Here is a 25002-nt window from a genome sequence, read left to right as displayed (position 1 = left end):
AGAATAAACAATGTCTATCACCCTCCTCCCTATCCATCATATATCCATTACCCTCAACGACACCCTTAATAAGGCCTCAAATTCTCCTTATTCCTCGTCCCTGTCCTCCCATCCCCGCCATTGATCCTCTCCATCTGCAACCTCGCCGCCTTCTTCCTCTGCAACCGCGCAATAGCCGCCGCCTTTCGATCCGCCGGCATTGCAAGCTGTGACGCGTTCATGGTGCTCCAGACAGCGCTACTGTTTGGATCCTGCCGCTTGTCAACACCCCCACCGCCACCACCACCACCACCCAGCCGGGCAAATTTCCCCGTCACGAGGTCGATCCCCCCTGCTGCTTCTGGGTCTTGCGTCAAGTCCTCGGTGACATCCAACGTAGGGAGCGACCGCACCGCAGCAGCGGGGGTAGGAGGGGGGAATTTCTTCCGGGGCTGCACGAGGGAGGTGCGGCTGCCGTTGGTGAGGCGCTTTTCGGACTCGTTGGTGTCGGTGCTGCTTTTCGACCGGAGGTTTTCTCTCGAGATGGATATCCGTGATGTTCGTGGGCGGGATGAGCCTCTGTTTGGTGATCGGGAGATGACATCTTCCTTTGAGGAGGGGACAGACCTCGGATTCGGGGAGGGGCTGTCGGGGAGGTTGGCGCGGTCGATGAGGATGTTACCCGCGGGAGTTGGGAAGGAGAGTTGAGACTTTTTCCCGACGCCGAATTCGCTCTCGATTCTATCGCGGAGGGCGCGGGAGGTGGCGAGGGTTTGGAGGTCGTCGGTTGTCGAGGTGTATTTATACCCGTCTACATTGGGGCGGTTCTTATCTCGCGTGGTAGTTGTGGTGGTGGCTGTTTGGAGGCTGGCTCTTTTCAGTTCTTTAAGCTCTCGCAAAAGACGAGTGTGGTCTTCTTCTGCTGTTTCGAGGGATTGTAATGATGCTGCTGGGCGGTCAGCGGTGGGTTTGGACTTTTCGTCTAGATTCAGACCTCGAGTTGCGCAGGCGGCTCGTTTGGTCTCGGTGGGGTCCTTCTTGAGGGAGGCGATCTGGTCTTGGAGTTCGGAAATCTTCTTGTTCTTGGTCTCCAGCACCTCCCGGGCCTCCCTGAACCGGTTCTTGGCGTCCTCCTTCAACTTATCGAACGAGGCCTTTGATTCGCTAAGGTTCTTCTCCAGGTCTTGAATCTTGGTGCTGCTCTTAGACAACTCCCCAGACAGCTTCTTGTTCTCGTCAGCAAGCTTGGTGGACCTTTGCTCGGCGAACTTCAAGTCGGAACGCAGTTTATCCCGCTCTTCCCGCAGACTATCCATCTCCCTTAGCTGTGACCTCGCTTTTCTCAGTTCCCGCTGGGCTTCCATAAGGGTCCGGTGGGTCCGTGGAGAGGCAACGCGGCGTTGTCGTGCTCCCTTTGGCTCGTCCTCGCTCATCTCATCATGAAGCAAATCTTCCAGCTCTTCAACCTGAAGCTTGTACTCTCGTGCGAGTGCCGTCTGCTTGTTCAGCTCATCTACCAACTGCATATCGGCTTGCCCTCCGTTCCGTTGAGTCTTGGCAGCCACCTGCCTACCCATCTCAGCCAGCTTCTCCTCCATTTGCTGGACCTTCTCCTGTTCCTCCCTCAGGTTTTGCTTCAGCTCGTCGGCCTCCGTGTCCTTCATCTTCGCATAAGACTTTGCGAGCTGCTTGTACTTAACCAATTTCTCCATCTCGGCCTTTGCATCGGCGTGGTAGGTTTCAAAGTAGGACTTCCAGTACTGACCAGACCTGGAGTGAGGCTCGTTCAGATCGGTCGTGATGTCGGCCTCGTAGTCCGACTCATCATAATCATCGTCCACCTCTTCCCAAGCCCCCTCCTGTTCGTTGTCGTGGGAGGCAAAGTCCCTGACCTCGGTGGTGGTCTCCTCGGCCTTGTTACGCCGTGCGTTTTCCAAAGTCTGCTGCAATTTTGTCTTCGCTTTCGGAATTGGGGTATCCGCAGGCCTGCCAGCCCATGAACCCGGATCGTCAAGTTCGCCGTTGCTCGATCTCACCGGTCCTCCTGAGCCTTGCTTGACGTCATGGCCAAAAGACACTCGTTTTCGACGGGCGGCGCCAGTGCCTGGGGTTAGAAGAATGCCGGGTGGTTTCGCAGGCGACTTTTCGGGGACAGAAACGACATCGGGTTTTACGGGTGCGGACTTGTTGTTTGCGGCCGTCAGTCTCGAGGCTCGGCGGTCGGCGCGGGCTGCGGGGGTCCCGAAGATGGCTGTCTTCAACGCGCGCACAGCAAATACCGGCGCTGGCGTGTCGGGCATGTCCAGCTGGATTGTATCATCTGCATTTGTCTGAGTTCGGTGTCCTAAAAACTTTCTTGAGGTTCTGCGGGAGTGGGATCTCGTACCCCCGCCGGTCGCGTCGCGCGCGGTGTCAGCGTCCTTATTGTTGTTGCGCTTGAGCGCCCAGCTGATCATGGTGACTCGGGCGCTGTGATCGCGCAACTAACTGAATCTGTGGTCAGTTCCACAGTTGGCGTTTTCCAAGTCAGTCAATCAACCGATCAGTCGTCTCTCGAGGTCGTGGTGGGCTGCCACCCAAAGTGTGCTGTCGGCAGTCAAACTGTTGTGTTTACTTGACTGCCGGAACCAGAAGAGAATCGTGGTTGCCAGCGGCCGGCCAGTCGTAGCACTAGCAAGGGTCCTACCGCGTCCCGCAGCGCGTCCAGGGCGTTGGAAGTGGAGTTGGCGGGGCTGCTCGAAGCTTCGTGCCAAGGCTTCAGCTCCACTGTGAAGCTGAATGGTGGGTCACTATGATTGTCTCCAATGCCATCCCAGCTTCAGTGACCCTTGGGGCATCTGGACAGTGCAAATACCCCGCCAGGCACTACACACAGTCACATCTCAGCCCTCATCTCTACCTATCTCACATTACTGCTTCGTCTGAATTGTTCCGAGGATGGACGCAACTCATTAAAGTCTTCACAGCCGTACCTGGCTGTGCAGTCTTATATTCTCGGACCTTTACCGAGAATCCAGTTTCATATCCAACATCTCCCAGCGCCCAACCCTCCCCCACTGGTTGCTATTAGTCACGCTCTCATCCTCATCTCACGCCAACTCGTCACCACCACATTTAGCAATCCGCTATGGCGGGAAAAGGCGGTCAAAAGAAGGCCCCTCCTCAAAGCAAGAAGAATGGAACTGAGAGTTTCCCTGGGCTTAAAGGCCCTGGCCCAGCTCAGCCAGCGGTTAAGACACAGTATCAAGAGAAACAAGCCGATGAGGTGATCGCCCTGGCAGCTATTTACGGCGAGGATTTTATTCGACACTCGGCACCTCACGGTGCGTGGAAGGTACGAAAGCTTTGCATGTGGTTGGCTGCCATGTTACTAACATCTTGTAGAAAACCGAACCTGCATTTGATATTAGAATCAAAGCAGTATCGGATGACAACTTTTCAGTACTGCTCTCTATTGTTCTTGTCGCCACATATCCCAAATCCCCACCGCTCTTGACCCTCAAAAATGATGGTCATCTCCGTGAATCAACAAGGTTCAAAATCCAAAAGTTTGTGGAGACGCAGCCAAAAATATGGGCCAAGGATGACGAGGTCATGGTCGACCGTCTTGTGGAAGGTATCCGCGATATACTGGACGAGGCCGCCTTGAAGAAAGCCCAAGGTCTGGAGCTGCCTTCTCTGGAAGAGGAAAGGGCGGCCCATGAAGCGGAATTGGCAAAACAGGCACAGGACCAGAAGGAGCAACAGGAGCAAAAAAAACTCGAGGAAACCATGGAAGAAGAGCGAGTCCTAGGTGACATGGTCCAAGAGGAGCTCAAACGCCAACGCAACAAGTTGAAGGAGTCGAGAAAGAAAAACCGAAGTCACAACATGTCGCCCAATCGAGCTCAAGCGGACCCCTCCGAGACCAACGTCGCCCTTGTGTTTGATCAGGCTTGCAGTTTGATGGACCACACTGGCGATACCCACTATTTCCAGACCGTCATTGGCAAAACAGTTTGGCGCGAGGGACCGGTGACCACAGTGCACAAAGTCAAGCCGGTACTAGCCGCGAAACATGTTCGTCCAAGTCTTGCATTGAAGCAAGTCGATATCAAGTCGCACGGCAAAGACTCGGCTCACTTCAAGAAGCAACTTCAAGCCTTGGAATCTCTGCTGGAGTCACTGAAGAAGCTAAACCACCAGAATCTTTTGGAGCTTATCAACTTCAAGATCGACCGCACAGTCAGTGACATTGACTCGTCCGGTCCCACGGTCTGGACCATCAGTGTACTCACGCCCTTCTCGGACAAGGGACCTCTTGATGAACTCCTCAGCTTGGCGGGGCAGATCGAGATCAGCAAAGCCAGAATCTGGACCACGGATCTTCTCGATGCACTGGCATATCTCCACAGCAATGGGATTGTTCACCAGGACATACATCCTGGCAATATTCTGCTTTGCAGAACGCCGGCGGGTGATATCGTTCCCAAGCTCTCCGACGGCGGCTTCCAGAAAGAACTCCACAGCATATCCACGAGCATGGTCAAAGTAGTCACTAGCAGAGCAGCAAAGTCTGTCTACTGGTATCCCGCAGAGATTGCTGGAATCTCCAAACCCCAGTACACGCAGAAAACAGACATTTGGGATTTTGGAATAGTCTTCTTGCAGATGGTATTTGGCCTCAACGTTCCAGAACAATACCACTCCCCGTCGGCTCTGATGGATTCCCTGTCGCTTTCGAGCCCTTTAGAAGAGCTGGTATCCAGGTTCTTTAAAGCAGACCCTAAGAAGCGGCCTCGTGCTTTTGAGCTTTGCTCTAGCGAGTTTCTCGCCACAAATGCCCCCATCCTGGTGGAAAACGACTCTGCGGTCGTTTCCGGTTCACTCTTATCAGCACCCAAATCGCTGCCACGGAGACTCCGGCATGACTCGATGAATCGGACTGCTGTCACCTCCCGATATCAAGAAGACTATATCGAAGAGGCTCGCCTTGGAAAGGGCGGTTTTGGCGAGGTTGTTCGCGCTCGCAAGATGATTGATGGGCGATTGTATGCCATCAAGAAGATTACCCAGAGGTCGCACGAGACCTTGTCTGAGATGCTGAAGGAAGTGAGGCTCCTCTCACAGATGAACCATCCTGCAGTGGTTCGATATTACAACACTTGGCTCGAGGAAACCATGGACTACTCTGATGGCTCTGGACAATCTGAAAGCGACGATGTCTCCAGTGAAGACAGTTCCAACAATACCCCAATCTCCAGAAGCATCAACATCGAGTTCGCTGAAAGCAAGAGCAGAGGTCTCGATTTCATGTCTTCAAGCGGACACCCGGACATGGTTTTTGAGGATGACTCTGGCGAGGAGGATTCCGACGACGACGATGATGAAGAAGACGATGAAGAAGACAGCGATGAGGATGATGAATCGGAGTCAGGTGAGGATACGTCCACCATAGGCGAACGGGCACCGAGGCATCTCCCTGTTCCGGCTCGAGGAGATAGAAGGGGAAGTGGCCGCTCCTTTCGTACAGTCATGTATATTTCCATGGAATATTGTGAAAAACGGGTAGGTGCTCATTTCTCTTCAATTTCCTCTACCTCATCTCGTTCATGATTAAGTTTCTAACTAATGTGCACAGACCTTGCGTGATTTGATCACTCGAAATTTGTATAGTTCAAATCAAGAAGTTTGGCGTCTGTTCCGCCAAATTCTGGAAGGGCTGGCTCACATACACAGCCTAACAATTGTTCATCGTGACCTCAAACCCGAGAATGTCTTCATCAGTGCTGGCCCAGACGGGGTTGAGAATGTGAAGATTGGAGACTTTGGGTTGGCGACAAGTGGACAGTTAGCGGTCGATAAGAACATGGCCAACATCGATGCCGGCGATCTTACAAGAAGTATCGGCACGGCTGTTTATGTTGCCCCGGAGGTCAGAACAGGAGGCAGTGGCTCATACACTGCCAAGGTTGATGTAAGCTTCATTTCCTCAAAACTACATAACAGACCAGCTAACCGTCCCAGATGTACTCCCTGGGCGTCATATTCTTCGAGATGTCATACCCTCCCATGCTTGGGATGCAACGTGCGATGACGCTTGAGCAAGTGCGACATAACCCGCCAGTTCTTCCGTCAGACTTTAAGGCGGCTGATAAGAACCATACCGACATCTTGCTTTCGTTGCTCACACACAATCCCAAAGATCGTCCGTCCAGCTCAGAACTGTTGAAGAGTGGGAGGATGCCTGTTCAGATGGAGAGCGAGGCCGTACGGCGTGCTCTCGCAGGGATAGCTGATCCAAGCTCTCCTTATTACGGGAAAGTTCTCAAAGAGTTGTTCAGTCGACAGGTTGAGCCGGCAAAGGATTATGCTTGGGATATGGGATCAACCGCGCCGAGCGGAGCAGACTTGATGCGCCGTTATATCGTGAAAGATACACTGGTCTCGATCTTCCGGCGGCACGGCGCTGTTGAAACTCCTACAGCGTGTCTATATCCCCGGTCGAACTACTACGACCAAAATATTGTTCGTCTTCTGGATCAAAATGGTACGGTTCTACAAATGCCATTCGATTTGGTCATGGGAAATGCTCGCTCTCTTGCCCGAGTGACCCAGGGACCTGTGATTCAGAGGTCGTACGCCTTTGGGAATATCTTTCGAGATCGCCGCGATGGTGGGCAACCGGATGTCTATGGAGAAGTAGACTTTGACATTGTCACCACAGACGCACTAGATCTCGCTCTTAAAGAGGCCGAAGTGATCAAGGTCTTGGACGAAATTGTCTCGGCCTTCCCCACAACCTCTTCCACGCCGATATGTTTCCAGCTTGGCCACTCGGACCTTCTACACCTGATCTTTGAGTTCTGCGGTGTGGATATCAATGCCAGACCGGCGGCTGCTGACGTTCTTAGCAAGCTCAATATTAGGAATTTCACCTGGCTCAAGGTCAGGAGTGAGCTAAGATCGCCAGAGATTGGAATCTCGGCGACCAGTGTGGACGAGCTTCAGCGATTCGATTTTCGAGACACACCGAGCAAGGCCATATCCAAGATACGAGGTCTGTTTGAGGGTTCCGAATTTTCGCAAAAGGTGTCGCCAATTTTGGCTCACTTGAAGGATGTTTATGAATATACCAAGAAGTTCGGTGTGTCCAACAAGGTCTACATTGCGCCCCTGAGCAGCATCAACGAAGTCTTCTTTCGAGGAGGCATCCTCTTTTCATGTCTCTATGATAAGAAAGTCAAAGATGTTTTTGCAGCAGGAGGTCGTTATGACAACCTGATCAAAGAACATCGCCCAAAGATAGGCGGCAGGTTTGATGAGCGACACGCTGTGGGCTTCAGCCTCAACTGGGAGAAGCAGTTGGCTAAACAGGTGCCCAAAGCTACGGGTAAGGCTTTCCTCAAGAAGGCTGCTGAAGAGGAATCACAGGGCATTTTCAGCATGAAACGGGTATGTTGTCATTTTCTTCCAAACAGATACTTGGTGCTGACCTTGAGTAGTGTGACGTTTTGATTGCCAGTTTCGATCCCTCTGTTCTTCGATCTTCTGGGATTGAGCTTTTGCAGATGCTTTGGGCTCACAACATCAGTGCCGAGTTGGCCCGCGACACACGCTCACCAGAAGACCTCCTTTCTAGCTACCGAGAGGAATCTTATAACTGGATCGTTATTATCAAGCAGGATAACATGGTCAAGGTCAAGTCTATGGGCCGAAAGGACGCTTCAGATGCCGATATCTCAGCCACGGATCTCCTCAACTGGCTCAAGTCAGAGATTCGCGAGAGAGATTCTCGCGTCCTTGCCAAAACCCGGAGCATGCCAACCGCCGCGCATGTAGATTCGGCCAATGCTATCGAGGGTGATCGCGAACAGGAAGTTCACATCCTAGTCGCGCAGACCAAGAGCAAAAAGTTCAACCGTCACGCCGTCGTTGAACAGGCGCAGACCAGTGCCTCTAGACTAGTCAAGGGTTTCCTGGAGGGCCCAATAGCGGCCATTGAGACGTCAGACACGGTCATGGACATGATCAAATCAACCAACATTGCCGACGCCGAAAGTTGGCGGAAGGTGGAGCAGAATGTCGGCACGGCAGAGAAGAAGTATGTGCGAGAGATCCACGAGATGCTGAAGGGGTGGCGGTGGGAGTGGGAGACGAAGAAGGGGCCGGGGCATGCGTTTGTTTACAACTTTAGGACTGGGAAGTGCATCTACTACGACCTGGGGGCCTAGGTTGCTCCCCCGCGGCCAAGGCGGTTTTCACATTCTATCTTATGATATATATCGGTCCAGCTGTTGTTGCTTAGCTCTTTTCTTTCTCCTCATCGAGGGCGGGGATTCTCCCGGGACCATCGACGTATATAAACTCACCCAGGAAGGTTTTCAGTCTTTCTTTCGATACTATACTAGGTCGGCGGCATATCTTTGAGCAGGGTTTGGTTGTTTGTTTGTGTTGGCTCAGAGGTGGTCAGGTTTTAGCGTTTTAGGCAGATCGAGTTTGATACCCAGCGTTGATGTTATGAAGGTTTAGTGTAATACCACATATGTTCTCTGAAAGTTTCACATGAAATTTGCGCACAAAGAAGCAATTCCGAAGTGTGTTTGCGGTCTGGAGATAAAAAGTGGTGGTGGTTTAGTGGCTTTAGCCACTGGCCAACACGCTCCCACCTGAACTCCGTCTGGCATGCCCGGCTGCGTACTGTGAGAGTTCTCCGCGTCTTGTCTGTATGATGTGGCTTACATTGAATTTTCAGAACCTTCAGAAGCTGATCAAAGCATGCGAATGGAAGTTCCATTGACCACTCAATGGAACACTGTCACGGGGTGTCTGGTGTCGGTGACACCTTGACGGCTGGGCTCGCAGTCGGCTCGGGATCGCTGGGACCAATCCCAAGCCCCGGCGGAAGCCCCCTGTTGCTTAACTCAGCGTGTGGCGGGGCGGTATCGCACCCATGGAGGCGGCACTTGGGCGCGTGGGCCGTGTCCAGGCCTGCCCTGGGTGTTCGTGGTGGTCGGCTGCCAACATGCGGCGAGCGGCAGGAAGCCGGAACGACTTGTTGAACTCAGCATTTTTCTTCTCGGACAGATCTTCAGATGAAGAAGGCATCTGCCACTGTATCTCAGTATTAGATTATATTAGAGCTTAGTTGCCCATCCCTTTACAAGTGTTTGTTGAGTATTTCTGTTCAACCTGACCCAAGTAAAAGCTTCCTCGCACGCCCCTCTTCCCCACACTGCCGCAGTGTGGTTGATACACCCCCGCCAGCCATCCTAGCAGGGCCAGCCTTTAGGCCTTTCTTAAATAAAGCCTGAAACAACCTGTTCATCAGCTGCCTTGATCTTTGACCTGCATTCTCCCTGCTGTCAACTTTCACCACCCGTATCTCTCCGCCCACGCTCTTTCTTGCGGCAAAACAGCCTTTGTTTTTGTTAACTTTGGTCTGGATTTCCCGACGCTGTCACTGGAGTTTTTCAACTTTCGGTCATAGTTTTCCTACCTCTACGAGTCACACACACCCACCCCAACCAACCCGCCTACCATGTCCAAAGTGAGCAAGGCCACGGCCGCGAAGACGCGGCTCCTGGGGGAGATGAAGACCTTGCGACAGGAGAAGTGGATTCATTTTGACGATGTAGGTCTCCCTGTTGCCATGCTTGCTCCCTACAAAGCATGAGTCGAAGCTAACCTGTTTGCGTTTTTCTCTCAAACTATAGAACGAAGACATTAACATCATGAAATGGAGGTTCGCCCTCATGGTGATCAACTCCGACTCGGTTTTCAACGGCGCCTACCTCCAGGCCGAGATGTCGTTTAGCGAAGATTACCCTTACTCCCCGCCCAAGTTCCGTTTCCTGAACCCGATCACCCACCCCAACGTGTACCCCGACGGCCAGCTCTGCATCTCGATCTTGCACACGCCCGGGGAGGATGTCATGTCTGGCGAGTCGGCGTCGGAGCGGTGGACACCGCTGCATGGTGTGGAGAGTGTGTTGAGATCGGTGTTGCTGCTGCTGGACGATCCCGAGATTGGTTCCCCCGCTAATGTCGACGCGGGAGTCATGTATCGGGATCGGAGGGAGGAGTATAACAGGAAGGCGAAGGAGACGGTGGAGTACTCCAAGACAAAGGTGCCCGAGGGGTTTGAGATGCCGAGGAGCTTTGAGAGTGCGCCACCACCAAAGATGGAGAATGATGACGGTTTTTGGCAAGAAAGCGATGAGGATTTTGACTTTGGAGGGAGTGATACAGGCGACGAGGAGATGGAGGATTTTGAGGGTGATGAGGATGATGAAGAGGGGGATGGGGAAGAGGAGGGCAGTGATGATGATGGCAGTGAGGATGAGGTTACTTCTGGCGCGGGGACCAAGAAGCGGTGATCAACAGTTTATCGCGGGAGAGTTCTTTACGGTCATTTTACACTTTTCCTTCTGTCTATCGGTTCGGTCTCCCATCCGTCTAGCGTGCATTGCATGGGGAACCCCTCGAACATCGAGAATGGGCGTTTATGGGCTGGGGAAGGAGGAAATACTGGGTGAGGGTTCCTTCACAATGCTTGGCTGGTTGTTTTATGTTTGTTGGAAGCACGGCGTATTTATTTATGGGAGGCCAGGGAGCGAAAGCAGAATAGATGGGCTGCGTTCAGGATTGCGAAGAGCTTTTGTTTGTCTGGTGTGAAATACAGCGAGGAGTGATGCTAAAGCTGGTATACGGGAGATATTAATCGTTTTATTGACTCTAGATAACGAGCAAACTATACATTACACCGCGAGCTCCTGTCAGTTGCAAACATATTCTGTGTCAACGTACTGATTCTCCAAACCACCATGGCGGGGTGAATTGTCATGGCCCGTGCGTTGAGATGGGCTGCCAAGACCATGAGACAAGCAGCTGCCCACCCCCAAAACCAAAGATGCGCTGCAGCTTCCTTGTAAATTGGGTCGTGTGGTTCCAGCGACTATCCCACCTTCTGTACCTCCTGACCAGATTACAACTGCTTTGAAAAGTTGAGAGAAGCCCGACGACTTCCTCCAGCCAACAAACGACCGAAAGCGATCATCCGTCTTGCCTCCCAGCAACTTCCGAGTTAACCCCTCCACCCGCGTCACCCCCCGCCACGGAAATCATTCGCTTCCAACAACACTCTATCGGTTCTGTCATAACACTTGCAAATATTCGATGGGCCACGGGCTTGCTCATAACATCTACTTTGACAAACGACAGAAGCTTTTACAGGATTATTGCTTACCCCAAAAGACTTTCGGCCACCGGACTACGAACGCACCGCTTTCTGCAGTGGCTCTCACCCCTGGGCCCTTCAGCTCGCCCTCTAGGAGTATCCACCGCCCGCTTTCGATGGAAGCTTGAACGGATCAACTTTGGCTCTCTCGAACATACCACCTGACGGGGGGCGTGATTACGGCAACACTACACAACGATAACTGGAAGCCGGGGACACCATGGCGGACGAATCCATGCTCACGAATAAGGAGCAGGAGGCTCATAAGATGGCGACAGAAACTGGGATTGTCTTTCCGGACAATTTGATGCTGATCAGGGCCCTGAGAAAGCACAACAACAATGTCAATGCCGTTGTTGAAGAGTGGTTTACACTTTGTGGTACCGATGTAAGTTTGGCTTGTTCTTGGGGTGTAGGGTAGGGGATTGACATGATTGTGGAAATAGGAATGGGTGTCGAGATATAAGGATAAACCTTCTACTGATAAATCCGCTACTACTGGCTGGGATAGCTGGGAGGAAATGCCTGGGTTGGAGGCGACAGAAACGTCGAATATCACGCCGTTGTTGGGGGCGGAGTCATCACCTTGTGAGTAGACCCCTTTTACCCTTGAACCGGCGAAGGAAGTGGGCGTGGTGGCTTTATCGTTGGATGGGTTACGTTGAGCGGGGCCATGCGCGTGGAGGTCATTGTGAGGTCTTCTGGGGATGCGGACAGGTCCACTCGATTTCAGAATTGCATCCGGAGTAAGCTTTAGGGCTGTCTGATTTTCAGGTAGTCTTGGTTGCTTTCTGCATGGGGCTACCTTGACCTGCGGATACTCCTTATCACAGCCACACAAGGGCGTTGTTTTTGGAAGTCAAAAATGAGCAAATTGCTGACAGGTTTTAGCTTTCAGGATACAAGGCGAGGATGAGGTCCTGTACGGTCAGACTCCTGGAACCACGGGCGCGCCTCCCACACGTGTCCCATCCAGAGCGGACAACAGGGCCCCAACATCCAAAGAGCAGGAAGACGAGGATATTCAAAAGGCCGTAGCGGCATCGCTCGCAGCGCAGAAACCAACACTACCTCCTAGGCCCTCGTCCTCAGCTAAGGGTCAATTTGGGCCGGCCACCAGAGAGCACTACTCGGAGGAAGAATGGGCGGTGACCAGTCATTATCCGCCGCCACTCGAAGATGAGGTACCGACTTGCCGACAAAGAAAACCAGGCCTGCCCGTGTTTCTCAGGCGCCGGCCGAACCACAATAGTCATCTGTTGGGCGGTCTACTGATGATCTTACAACGAATTCCTGCGGCGCGGAATACTTTGCTCAGGATCGGTGATGAGCCAGCATGGGGATACCGTTGTTCACAGGATTGGTGGAAGGGCGAGCCGATCACGGTTAACGGACCGCGATGGGAATTTGAAGTTCACCGTCTAATGGCTTTTCTGGAGGGGACAACGCGCTCATATGCGACAGCTGATATTTTGGCGCAGTTCCCAGAACCTGAAAGGTACTTCGACGACGATGAAGAAAAGGAGTTCCTTCACAGATTTGCATACAACAATGCTCTGCGGGACGTCGAAGGTTCTTCATCGACAGTGGGCTACTCGGTTCTGATGTCGGAAGTTGAGGTCGTTCCGATCCAGGACATTACAGTGCACCAGTCGGAGGACCAGTTTGGTCTTTTAGATTTATTCATACCCGCTCCCCTCCACCACATCGATACCAAGTATGAAGCAAAGTCGCCAAAGACCTTGTACGATTATTTGGACCTCCTGTTTTATCCGGACGTTCCGGTGGCGGCTGAGGATCTGGATCAAGGCATGCTAGCTATGATTCGACATCCATCTTCAGTGTTGACTCTGCGGACCAGAGACAGCCGTATAACCGACATCGAAATTCCAGAAATCTTTCACCTTGACCGATACATGGCATGTAATCGGGAGAGGCTTGCGGAAATCGCAAGGGAGCAGATTGATCTGTACCGCAGAAAGACGAATGGGTTGAAAACGGCAGAGGGCGAGGCGACACGCAAGGAGTTGGCTCTAGCGACTATAAAGTCGCTGAAGGATAAAATCGAAAGCATGAGAAAAGGAGCTCTTTGGAGGAACTATAACGATGCTTTCCGCAATGCTGAAGATGTCATGTATCTGCCTTCTTCACAGGATGAGCCATCGTGGTCGGACGAGGAGAAGGAAATTCTTGCTCATTACCGGACGAGAATCAAGCAGCTTGAACAGGTCATCGCTAGGGCCGAGAGCGTGACAGAGAGTATGTGGAACCATTCTTTCTGAATCAAGGCGAACATGGATTGACATATACTGACTGTATTCTAGAGCTCAATGAGGAGATTTTCCACCCGATAGCAGCGAAGTCTGAGGCGAATTCTGCAAAGTTCACCACCCCGTCTGACGACCCAGCCTGGAATCCCACATACAAGTATACGCTTGTTGGCGCGGTGATAGGGGATTCTCAAGTTCTGTTGCGATGGACGGGGGAGCCATTGGATGATATCATCCAGGAGGGCTCGTCTCCAGGAGTGGAGGATACCGGTGGGTGGTGGCTTAAGATGTCTTATCGCAACAGGGTTGAGTATGAGGTATGTGTGGCAGCGGCTTTCGTGGATTACTCATGGTTGAGGATTCTAACCACGGTTTTTGTGTACAGTTTTTGAAGCTCAAGTCCGTGCTCGCCATGTGGAACAAATCAAAGGAGAACCGCATGTTGGTATATGCGACTGATTCGGCCATGAATGAGAAATACGACCCTCTTCCGGACAAGCTCCAGAAGTTTGTCAAGGACGATAATCACTTTTTCAAGAAGGAGCTGCAGACGGATCAGTCCCAGCGTCCACCAGAGGCGGAAGCATCCAAGAAGCGAGGGGCCGACGATCAGTGGGCTGGCATTGCTGGACCTGGAAAGCTGCAGAGGTCGGCTAGCCTTGATACCTTGTCTTCCAACAGGGCTTCGGCTGGATCTGGAGGGGACAAGGATGATGAAATGATGCTGGATGTTGTTGGGGATGGGGCGGATGGTGGTGAACCGGTGGGTGGGAAAGGGGTAAGTGTGGCGGTTCAGGAGATGGTGGAACGCCGCACTTCTGCCTTTTTCCCAATAATTGCGAGTGCTGACGCTTATGAGATTGCTCAGGGCGACGCTGCTACGAAAACGAGTGTGAACGAGGTGGGTGGGAATGGAGGTGGCGGGAGTTTAGCTGATCCTATTACGAACAATGGAGATGGGGATAGGATGGTTACGGATTGAATTGAATGGGATAATAGAGGATCCTTGTTTGAGAGGCCACTGTTGTGATGTTTCTGTAGCAGCGTGGACAGATGATACCATTTGAGAAGTTTAGCGAAAATCATTGCAGACAGAAGGCAGGGGATCAGAATACACGGAGCGGTTCGAGTTAATAGACTTGGTGGTGTGGAAGTTGGGGATAATGTCGAGTGTGTACATACGACTATACTTTGTTGTTTTGAGTGATTAGCATGCATGTGAAGATGAACCTGATATCGGTACAGAGTATGCGCACTCAGCGAAAAGGGGTTCAGGGGCTTCAGGTTGTGCCAACATACCCTAACCCTGATATAGGATCGAATGGGCGGGGTTTAAGCCGTTCCATGTCACTTGTGCCCCGCAGAAGATCGAAGAATCATCCGTCATTGCGGGGCAAAGCACACGAAGCGGCAGGCAGTTGCGCAAGAGTGGAGACGAGGGGACGTTGGACGTGGACCTGACCTTGAGCTTGAACTGTCCCGACGCAGTGGATTTAGCTACACTCTCCTAAACCTAACTGTACCTTACCTTGCGTTGCTGAACCTTTGACTCTCTTCGTCAACTGCCTGCGTATTTACTTTCACGCGCGCAGAGCTCCTACAAGCTGAACAGTGCAACACCGACTTCGAGCCGAACCGATCCCGACCTAAGCTTCACCTCACCTCACCTCACCTCTCCTGTAACCACTCGACAGCCTCCCATATCAACCCTCCCCAATCAACCTCTCACGATGGCCTCCTCACCATCCCCCGCCCCGGGGGCGGCTCCCACAAACCCCAAAATAGCCAAAATCATCACCCGCCTCCAATCCAAAATCACCCCCGGCATGCCCTTCGAGGCCCAATACGAAGCCGCCCAAGAGACCCGACTCGTCGCGGCCCGGTACACCAAATCGCAAAACTATACCGCCGCCATCGACATTCTGTCCTCTGTCTCCCAGTCCCTCCTCAAGACAGGTCCAACAGGCGGCGGCAGTGGGGGCGATCTCGCTATCTTGCTGGTGGATGTTTACAAGCAGGCTGGGCTGAAGGTGGACGCTACAAGCAAGGGGAGGGTGTTGACCTGTTTGAGGCTGTTTGACCCCGCCGAGCCGAACAGGAAGAAGTTTGTGAAGGATGTGGTCGAGTATGTTCCCACCCCATCATCATCTCCAACGTTATGAACAAGTGATAGACTGACAGGATAACAAATAGGTGGTCAAAGAAGTACTCGGACTACCCCGCCGGCGACCCAGAACTTCACCACGTCATCGGCTCCATGTTGGCAGAGGAAAAAGAGAGCCTCGACGAGGCGGAGCGCCATTTGATCCTCGGCACCACGAAAGACTCCCCTCCTGTCCTTGCGCAGTTGGAGTATGAATGGTACAAACAAGATGAAACCCACACCGCGCCCCTTTACTGCGCCAGGGCAGTCCTTCCGTACCTGTTGATGGCCAACCTCAAGGCGGCGACCACGTGCTACAAGGTGTTTACTTCACAGCTCGCCGCCGAGAACTCGTCTTTGGCTGTGCAAGATGTTGGCGAGACCAAGATCTTCCCTAGCCTGCCGCTCATGAACTTTTTGGGGCTGTTGATTGTGGCTGTGCAAAAGGGGAACAACCCAGAGGTGTTTAGGCAGTTGAAGGGGAAGTACATGCCCACGATCAAGGAGGCCACGGACGGGGTGTGGGACACGGCACTGGAGCTGATTGGGGAGATGTACTTTGGGATTCAGAGACCGAGGCAGAGCAACCCGCTGTTTGACATGATGGGGAGCTTCTTGGGGATGCCGGGTGGTGGTGGTGGGAGTGGTGGGAGACCGATGGCGAGGAGGGTGGAGGCTGCGCCAGCTGCGGAGGGGCTGGATTAATGAGGGAGGAAAGCAAGACACGGGGGGGAGGGGAGCATACGTTGGTGTTGTATGTACACGATACACACGATTCTTTGGAGTTAAGGGATCAGAGCCCGATAATTCGATAATTAAGAGCATACATAATGCCTTGGGGTATCGTTACATTTTTTTTTTGACATGATTATCTGAGTTGTGGTGATCAATGAGGTCTCGGAAGCTCCTCCGGCTCAAACATCCAGTTATCTTGGGCCAGGGCAGCCACTTTGGCTCGCAGACTGGCTTTGACCTCCTCGATGAGCTCTGTTTCGGTAATTTTTTTGGTTTTAGCAAATGAGTCTTCCTTGTCATTCTCGTCTACAGTCTCATCAAAGACGGTGGGTTTCATTTTTCCCTTTCGCTTTTTATTAAGCCTGGGAGGAATGGGAGGCAAAGAAGAAGAAGAAGAGGAGGAGGAGGAGGAGAAGGAGGAGGAAGGGGAAGAAGTAGGATAGTAGGTTAATTTCTGAGCGGGGGCAGTAGAAGAAGAAGGGTAGTGGTGACCAGAACAAAAAGGATCAGAACAGTGAGGTGCGGTGGTGGAACTGAAGAGAAAGGGGGAGGTATCGCAATGGGGGTGGTGTTGCTGACCTTCTGGTTGGGTGTTGTTTAGTTGTTGGTGCATTCCGTACCCGGATCCCACCATGTTGCTACCCGGGATGGACATAAAGAGTTTGTTTTGGTGGAGCTGGTGTTGTCGGACTGCTTCGGAGAGGCGGTTGCGGGCGGCGGCTTGTTCGGCCCTTTGGGAGTCGTTTTGATTCCCCGGGTGGTGGTGGTGGTGGTGGTGGTGGTGGTGGTGGTGGTGGTGGTGGGATGGAGAGTTGTTGTTGTGGTCGGCTGAATCGTCTGAGTCGTAGAGGGGAGGGGTGGGGGGGTCGCCTAGGAGTTCGATTTCACCGTGGGAGTTGCGGGGAACTATTGACTCTGAGGAGGGTGAGGGGGGTGGTAAAGGTGGGGAGTCTTGGTAGGGGTCGGAGGAGTCGTAGGAGTTGGAGTGGTGGTGGTGGTGGTGGTGGAGACGGATGGTGTCGGAGGAGGTTGAGGAGGAGGCTTGGTGAGGTGCGCGGCGGGTTAGTTGGCTTTGGAAGAGGTTTCTTCGGACAGAGCTGGCAGTTGGGGGCGGTGGATTTGTTGTTGGAGTGGTTGAGGGGCCGGGTGGCTGCTGGATGAGACGAGACGAGGGTTTGGAAGGGATGTGGCCAGTGGTTGTGGTTATAAGTCGGGTGGAGGGAGGGAGGTGGCGATCGGCCATTTTTGGAGGTCAGTCTGCTGTTGATTGAGATATTTTATGGATAACTCGTGAGACTGGACTAGTGGTTTTTAGTTTGGGGTGTTTCTGGATGTCGATGTTGTAAGTTGAATGAGAATGTTGGTGAAAGTAAACAATCAATAAGATTCGATGAAGGTTGGCGGGGTAAATGGGTTAAGATGGATGCGAGGGTCCAGGGTCAGGGTTAGGTAACGCGAATTCACGTGTTGCTAGTTGGCAGGCTGCGCTTTTGCTCCAACTCCTCCTGTAAGCTGTCATCCACTTTTGTTAGAAATGACCAATGGATAAATGACATGCAAGAGAGGCTTGTGCTTGAACCCGATATGTTTTGCTCTAAGGTAAGGCAAGAGCGTGGCGTCGCGGCCATATTGAGGAACCACTTAAAGTCTAACGCAGGGTACATACCTCACTGGTCAATTAAACTCGCGCGTCGAGAAAGTGGGGCAGTCACGTAACAAGGGAATGGAGCGCGTCCACCCAGTTTCTTCGGCTCAATGAATTTGGAGTTCGTGCCATCAACACCTCCAACAACAGTCCAGCCAGATCCCACGTCCTTATTCCAACCGTCTTTCTATCCCCATCAAACCAGAGACGACCCAGCTGCCATATCCCACCATCCCATGCCTCGACATACAGCTGGAATCTAGACTTGCTCTTCCGCAAGCCACTCCTTCATCAAAGCAATCCAAAATGCCTTCCGCGACATTACCGCAGAAAAGGGCCTTTGGCGAGGCTTCAAGCACCCGGCGGAACATCGCCGCAACTCCCTCTACCGCCACAACCAAGAAGCGCCGCATCGATGAGCCCACATCGTCTCCAGCACAACGCTTCAAGAGCTCTCAAAATGACAGCAAAGGCAGAATGGCCTCGAGCCAACAGAAGAGTGTTTTCGAGAGCGAAGTGCTTGAAAGACTGAATCAGGACATCTCAGACCTCAAGCAAAACAACTCAGAAAAGGACCAAGCATGGGAGCGGCCACCCATTCCGAACGACTTCGATCCCTCCAAGCACAGTCTCTGCTTCCAAGCCATCGAGGCAGAGGAGGGCACGATCGGTGGTGGTCAACCTGCTGTGAAGCTATTTGGCGTGACCGAGAACGGCAACTCCGTTCTTTTGCATGTCAAAGACTTCAAGCACTACCTCTATGTCGCGGCGCCAGTCTCGTTCGTCGTTGAGGACTGCCTTGCGTTCAAAGCATATCTCGAATCGCAGATGTCGCAAAATCACCAATATCAACAGGTCATTCATAATGTATCGCTGACCATGCGCGAGAACATCTATGGCTTCCAAGGGAACGTCCAAAATCCTTATATCAAGGTTACGGTTACCGATCCAAAACACATCAACAAGGTCCGCACCATGATCGAGAGAGGCGAGGCCAACTGGAAGGGGATGTGGAAGCATGATGGCGGCATCATGACCTACGACAGTATCCAGTACTTGCTTCGGTTCATGGTAGACTGTTCGATTGCTGGCATGTCTTGGGTTGAAGCACCCGCCGGCGCATATGACCTTATCCACATGAACAAGCAGTCCAACTGCCAGTTCGAAGCTGTCATCAGCTACCGAGAGCTGATTTCGCATAAGCCCTCTGGAGAGTGGTCTAAGATGGCCCCTCTCCGGATTCTCTCGTTCGATATCGAGTGCGCTGGTCGCAAAGGTATTTTCCCCGAGGCCCAACACGATTCCGTCATTCAAATCGCCAATATCGTCACCAAATACGGAGACAAGAAGCCGTTTGTACGAAATGTGTTCTGTCTCGATACCACAAGTCCCATTGTGGCCACTCAGATCCTGGAGTTTGATGACGAAGGGAAAATGTTGGCTGCATGGCGGGACTTCCTAGAGAAGGTTGATCCAGATATCATCATCGGGTACAATATTGCCAACTTCGATTTCCCCTATCTCCTTGACAGGGCGAAACATCTCAAAGTGCATAACTTCGAATACTGGTCTCGCACGCACGTCAAGTCGGTAGCGAAGGAAACCAACTTCTCTAGCAAGCAGATGGGCAATCGCGACACGAAGGCCACCAACACCAACGGTCGTCTCCAGCTCGACTTGCTTCAACTGGTTCAACGTGACCACCAACTTCGCAGTTATACCCTGAACTCTGTGTGCGCCCATTTTCTTGGTGAACAAAAAGAAGATGTCCATCACTCCATGATCACGGAGCTTTTCGAGGGTACCCCAGAGTCGAGACGCAGACTGGCACTCTACTGTCTCAAGGATGCCTACCTGCCACAAAGACTCATGGACAAGCTGTCTTGCCTTGAAAACTACACCGAAATGGCAAGAGTTACGGGGGTACCATTCAACTTTCTCCTCGCCAGAGGTCAGCAAGTCAAATTCTTGAGTCAGCTCTTCCGCAAGGCCCTGGAGCAAAAGCTTGTCATTCCCAACATGAGATCAGAGTCATCAGAAGAGCAGTATGAGGGTGCCACTGTCATTGAGCCTACAAGAGGATACTACGATGTCCCCATCGCCACTCTGGATTTCGCTTCGCTGTACCCCAGCATCATTCAAGCCCACAATTTGTGTTACACCACTCTCATCAAGAAGAAGGATATTGAGAGGTGGAGCTTAGTCAAGGATGAGGACTACATCGTTACCCCCAATGGCGACATGTTTGTTACCACCAAAAAGAGAAAGGGGCTGTTGGCCCAAATTCTGGAGGAATTGCTCTCGGCTAGAAAGGAGGCCAAGAGAGAACTTGCCGCTGAGACAGATCCATTCAAAAAGGCTGTGCTCAACGGTCGTCAACTAGCCTTGAAGATCAGTGCAAACTCCGTCTACGGTTTGACTGGTGCCACCAACGGCAAACTCCCCTGCTTGGAGATTGCTAGTAGTACCACCGCTTTCGGTCGTCAAATGATTGAGAGGACGAAGCACGAAGTTGAGGAGAGATATTGCATCAAGAATGGCTACAGTCATGACGCTCAGGTCATCTATGGTGATACTGATTCCGTCATGGTCAAGTTTGGCACCAAGGAGTTGGCCGAGGCCATGAAGCTCGGCGAGGATGCGGCGAATTATGTGTCTAGCAAGTTCATCAAGCCCATCAAGCTCGAGTTCGAAAAGGTGTACTTTCCCTATCTTCTGATTAACAAGAAGCGTTATGCTGGGCTGTACTGGACAAAACCGGAGAAGTATGACAAGATGGACACCAAGGGTATTGAGACTGTCCGTCGTGACAACTGTCTTTTGGTGCAAACCGTCATCGAGAAGGTCCTCCGCATGATTCTCATTGATCGTGACGTCCCTGGAGCTCAAGAGTAAGCCCCCCTCCTCTCATCACTTACCCTGCGGAATACTAATTTCCCCTAGATACGTCAAAGACACCATCGCCGACCTCCTTCAAAACCGCGTCGACATGTCCAAGCTCGTCATCACGAAAGCCCTCACCAAAGACGACTACGCCGCCAAGCAAGCCCACGTCGAGCTCGCCCACCGCATGAAGAAGCGCGACGCCGGTTCCGCCCCCGCCCTCGGCGACCGTGTAGCCTATGTCATGGTCAAAGGCGCGACTGGCTCCAAGAATTTTGAACGCTCCGAAGACCCCATCTACGTCCTCGAACACAACGTCCCCATCGACACAAAATACTACCTCGACAATCAGCTCGCCAAACCCCTCGGCCGCATCTTCGAGCCCATCCTCGGCGAGACAAAAGCCAAGTCCTTGCTGACAGGTGATCACACCCGCGCCATCTCCGTCGCGGCACCCAAAGTAGGCGGTCTCATGAAATTTGCCAAGAAAACCCAAACGTGTATGGGGTGCAAGAAACCCTTGACAGGGAAAGAAGAGAGTCAGGGCGCGGTGTGTGCCGATGACGCGCCGAGGGTGGGTGAGTTGTACAAGAAGACGCTGGACAAGGTCAGTGATTTGGAGGTGAGATTTGGGCGGTTGTGGACACAGTGCCAGAGGTGTCAGGGGAGCATGCACTGTGAGGTGATTTGCAGCTCGAAGGACTGTCCGATTTTTTATATGCGGATGAAGGCGAAGAAGGATCTGGAGGATGCGAATGGGGAGTTGGCGAGGTTTGATTTTGATCAGGCTGCTATTTGGTAGTTTCTTGGGGTTGGGTTATACATATATGAATTGGGATAAGGGATAAAGAAATGGTTAATGATGTGGTCTGCTTTTGGGACCCTGGGGACAACAGGGGCGTTTATCAATCTTGAGGTTTTCGGCACCTAGCTGGAATATAACTTTCATCACGAAAGACAGGGTTAGCAATTGACTTTTTGCGTCTTTCCTTTTGAAATGTGTTTAGAGTGTAAACGACATTCGAACTCGATGGTATGACATGCTGTACTTTCTGTTGGCTTGTTATTCACTAGCAATAGACTATACCACCAAAGGATACTAAACAACCAATTCGAAACTCGCACAACAACATGCAATCCCTCATCCAAGGTCCCAGGTATGTTCCCTCCCCAAACCCCCATACTTCCAGTTTTGCCCCCTAATTTGCCAGAATGGTATCCCTATTGTCCACCTGCCGTCTCCCGAGTCCCAGAACTCCAAACAAAAGCCACAACAGAGCACCAAAAAACAAAAACTCATCACTTCCCCCCGTTCTTACTACTCGTAGCCACGTCCCGTCTAGGCAGCACTTCCACCTCTCTCTTCAACAACTTCCTCAGCTCCGGCGAGATAACCTTCTCCACTTGTTGCCTGCCCTTTCCACTGTTATTCAGGCTGTTACTATTTTGTTCATTCGCGTTCGTGTTGCTCTGCGGCGAAGCAGGCGTCGCAGCAGTATTGGAACCAGAAGCAGTACCGTCTCCTGCTGGCTGTGTGGGCACCCTCTTGGGCGCAGGAAAGTGACCCTTCCTGTCCACCGCCTCCACTAGCCTCTGGAACCGCTTGAACAGAGCTTCTGCGCGGATCAGAGTTGACTCTAGGTCCATTGTACCAGAGAGTTCATTAACTAGCACAACAGTTAGCTGTTCATCTTCCGGATAAATGGGGAATGGCATAAAATACTCACTATACTTCAACACCTCATCAAAATGCTTCAAATGCGTCATGATCACATCCCTGTGCTTCTCCAGAATCGCAAGCGCCACAAACAGATGAAAGCTACTGCTCAAATAATCCGTCCACAACCCCTCCCACAACCGCAGCACATCCGGCCAGTCAAACTCGCGCTTGTACCACACGAGCAGCATCCGGAAGAAGAAGAAAAAGTTGGTGCTGTCCGCCGAACGGAGGTGTTCATACAGCTTGGGGTCCATGAACTGAACCAGGTGGTCAAGAGCCAACAACTGAGCCCGCATGCCAGACTGATCACGCAAAAAGTTGCGCTCCATCCTGTCCATGAAGCACTTGAATCCCCAAAAGGCCATGGCGTCATCTTGAAGAATGGCGTAAATGGGGGCAAGAAGATCCGACATGCCTTGCACGTAGCCGAGGTCTTTGTTGTATTCGTTGTAGGTGAGGAGCATGTCCTTGAGTTGCTCCATGTGAACATTGGTGCCGACTTCGGCGAAGGGAGACTCTGGATCGGGATGGGGGATGTCTTCGCCAGCAAAGATCGGGACATTGCGGTCGGTGCGGTGGACATCCTTTTCTATCCTAGCCCGCTGCTCCCTCCACCACTCTCCATCTTCACCCTCACCGCCCTGGTCGATCTGGCGCTCCCACCAGCTGCCCTTCAGCTTGATATACGCATCTCTAAGCGAGGCAGCCTGAGCCTTTCGCTCATCGGCTGTACTATACCAATCGTACACACCAAGCAAGAACAACCAAGCCTCCTTGCGCACGCCATCATCGGGGTCCAATCCACCATGGAACACCCTCTCCTTGACTTCATCCACCGTCACCGATAGCCGTCCAGTTCGTGGATCAAAAAACTTCCTCCACTCGCTCAGCGTAACTGGCTTCCTCATCTGCTCCAGCGTGAGACTATTCGTGCTATCCAGCAGCTCAAACTCTCCGACATCTGTATCCTCCAACTCCATCACCTCCCTCGCAGTCCATATCCTCTGGTTTCTATCCCTCTCGCTCTGTTCCGCAATTCCCATCGCCCACCTCGCCAGGTATATCCTCGCACTATCAAACTCCTCCTGCAGCGTCTGAACCTCGGGGTTCTTCATCAACCTCCTCATCTGTGGCGGAATCCTCGGGTTATCAAGCACATCCTGCGCTGCTTGCCTCGTAAAAGTCGTCACCTTGCTGAACTTTTCCATAATATTCCACCCCGTCTCTTTGATAAACTTCGTAAAGGGATCCATCCCCCCATCCTTGCTTGTATCCCTCGAACTCGACGGTCCAGGCACCCCACCCCCTACCGCCAGCCCTGCCCTCCCACCGGCAGTAACCTTCCCCCCAAACCCCTCCAGATCCTCCTGGCTCGGCTCGACCAAGTACACATTCGGCTCCGCCGCACTCCTCTCAATCTCAACATACCTCCTCAACCACCTCAGCACCTCATCCCCACCCCAAAACATTTCCCCTCCTTCGCCAAAAGGATCAAATGTCTCCCTAGCCCGCTGTTTCCTCTTCAGCAACGTGCTCTGGCATTCATTGTCGTGAAAAAACAAGGCCGGAAAAGAATCACCGGCCCTCGAGTTGATAATCACGCTCCCATACCACCACCCCAAGCTTGGCGGACGGACAAGCAGCGAGTACACTGCCGACACGGGAATAGCAAATGCATAGCTCCCTACCGAACCCCGGTGGGTAGTCACCGTCGGGGGAGGCGGCACCAGGTATGATTGTTTTGGGGGGGAGCCCCCATCGCAGAGGTCAACCTTGACATAAATCGAGGCCGAGTCCCCCAGTTGAGATTCAGGCACCCATGCGAGCAGCAAATCCGAGGAGCGAATCGAGGCTTTTGAGGAGGAACTCGTCGGGCGGGTAAGGCCGGAGGAGGCTTTTTGCTGCAAGAGGGCAATATACCCCGGGATATTGTCCTTGGCCGAAGGTGTAGGGTGAACGTAGACTTTGGACTTTGAAAAGAGGAGCTTCACGCCGCGGCCGGTTTCGGTGTGGGTGATGGTGTTGTAGTCGGATTCTTCGTCGTCGGACATTGCGTAGAGGCTTCCTGAGGGAGAAGACGGACGCGGAGGGATTTCTGAGCGGGAAATGTTGGAGGTGGAGGTGGAGGTGGAAATGGAAATGGTGGAGTGGGAGTCTGCTGATGGTGGTTGCGGTTGAGAGTTTGGGAATGACGTCTTTGTAACCCTGGTCATCGTCGCAAAGCAGCAACAGCAACCGCTTGGATCCCTCCCTTAGCTAGCTCGCTGAGGCTGTGTGCTAGGTCGGTTAATTATTTCGCAACAGATAGGTACTAAATCTTTTGAACGAAAAACAGATTCACATGCGCAATGGTTTGCCCGGGGTCAGCAGGAGATGGACTGGTAGGTAGTGGACTGTGACCACGAGGTG

General features: G+C 52.5%; 7 protein-coding genes across 7 annotated transcripts; 5 read left to right on the top strand and 2 right to left on the bottom strand.

The window, feature by feature from the left end:
* Nucleotides 1-65: 65 nt before the first annotated feature.
* QC761_210510 (uncharacterized protein) lies at nucleotides 66-2581 on the bottom strand (the record flags this gene model as incomplete). The annotated part of the gene is made up of 2 exons (XM_062876787.1): nucleotides 2366-2581; nucleotides 66-2323 (listed from the first exon to the last, which is right to left on the bottom strand). The coding sequence occupies exons 1-2, from the start codon at nucleotides 2433-2435 to the stop codon at nucleotides 66-68; spliced, it is 2328 nt and encodes a 775-aa protein (XP_062735418.1). The 5' UTR covers nucleotides 2436-2581.
* GCN2 (eukaryotic translation initiation factor 2-alpha kinase) lies at nucleotides 2413-8660 on the top strand. The gene is made up of 5 exons (XM_062876786.1): nucleotides 2413-3313; nucleotides 3364-5526; nucleotides 5600-5935; nucleotides 5986-7413; nucleotides 7464-8660. The coding sequence occupies exons 1-5, from the start codon at nucleotides 3107-3109 to the stop codon at nucleotides 8190-8192; spliced, it is 4863 nt and encodes a 1620-aa protein (XP_062735417.1). The 5' UTR covers nucleotides 2413-3106; the 3' UTR covers nucleotides 8193-8660.
* Nucleotides 8661-8761: 101 nt separating this feature from the next.
* QC761_210490 (uncharacterized protein) lies at nucleotides 8762-10762 on the top strand. The gene is made up of 2 exons (XM_062876785.1): nucleotides 8762-9592; nucleotides 9675-10762. The coding sequence occupies exons 1-2, from the start codon at nucleotides 9500-9502 to the stop codon at nucleotides 10335-10337; spliced, it is 756 nt and encodes a 251-aa protein (XP_062735416.1). The 5' UTR covers nucleotides 8762-9499; the 3' UTR covers nucleotides 10338-10762.
* A 110-nt stretch (nucleotides 10763-10872) lies between these two features.
* QC761_210480 (uncharacterized protein) lies at nucleotides 10873-14630 on the top strand. The gene is made up of 5 exons (XM_062876784.1): nucleotides 10873-11585; nucleotides 11644-11785; nucleotides 12089-13456; nucleotides 13522-13784; nucleotides 13853-14630. The coding sequence occupies exons 1-5, from the start codon at nucleotides 11418-11420 to the stop codon at nucleotides 14447-14449; spliced, it is 2538 nt and encodes an 845-aa protein (XP_062735415.1). The 5' UTR covers nucleotides 10873-11417; the 3' UTR covers nucleotides 14450-14630.
* Nucleotides 14631-14859: 229 nt separating this feature from the next.
* QC761_210470 (uncharacterized protein) lies at nucleotides 14860-16466 on the top strand. Its single transcript, XM_062876783.1, has 2 exons — nucleotides 14860-15592; nucleotides 15661-16466. Exons 1-2 carry the CDS (start codon nucleotides 15198-15200, stop codon nucleotides 16313-16315), a joined length of 1050 nt encoding a protein of 349 aa, XP_062735414.1. The 5' UTR covers nucleotides 14860-15197; the 3' UTR covers nucleotides 16316-16466.
* A 1186-nt stretch (nucleotides 16467-17652) lies between these two features.
* POL3 (DNA-directed DNA polymerase delta) lies at nucleotides 17653-21867 on the top strand. The gene is made up of 2 exons (XM_062876782.1): nucleotides 17653-20881; nucleotides 20934-21867. The coding sequence occupies exons 1-2, from the start codon at nucleotides 18297-18299 to the stop codon at nucleotides 21673-21675; spliced, it is 3327 nt and encodes a 1108-aa protein (XP_062735413.1). The 5' UTR covers nucleotides 17653-18296; the 3' UTR covers nucleotides 21676-21867.
* Nucleotides 21868-21899: 32 nt separating this feature from the next.
* Nucleotides 21900-24996, bottom strand: GYP7 (GTPase activating protein). The gene is made up of 2 exons (XM_062876781.1): nucleotides 22601-24996; nucleotides 21900-22540 (listed from the first exon to the last, which is right to left on the bottom strand). The coding sequence occupies exons 1-2, from the start codon at nucleotides 24804-24806 to the stop codon at nucleotides 22173-22175; spliced, it is 2574 nt and encodes an 857-aa protein (XP_062735412.1). The 5' UTR covers nucleotides 24807-24996; the 3' UTR covers nucleotides 21900-22172.
* Between the last annotated feature and the right edge of the window lie 6 nt (nucleotides 24997-25002).

The sequence above is a fragment of the Podospora bellae-mahoneyi genome, chromosome 2 (genome assembly GCF_035222275.1).
Source record: "Podospora bellae-mahoneyi strain CBS 112042 chromosome 2, whole genome shotgun sequence".
In the NCBI taxonomy this organism is placed as follows: domain Eukaryota; kingdom Fungi; phylum Ascomycota; class Sordariomycetes; order Sordariales; family Podosporaceae; genus Podospora; species Podospora bellae-mahoneyi.
This window is presented reverse-complemented; position numbering and strand designations above follow the sequence as displayed.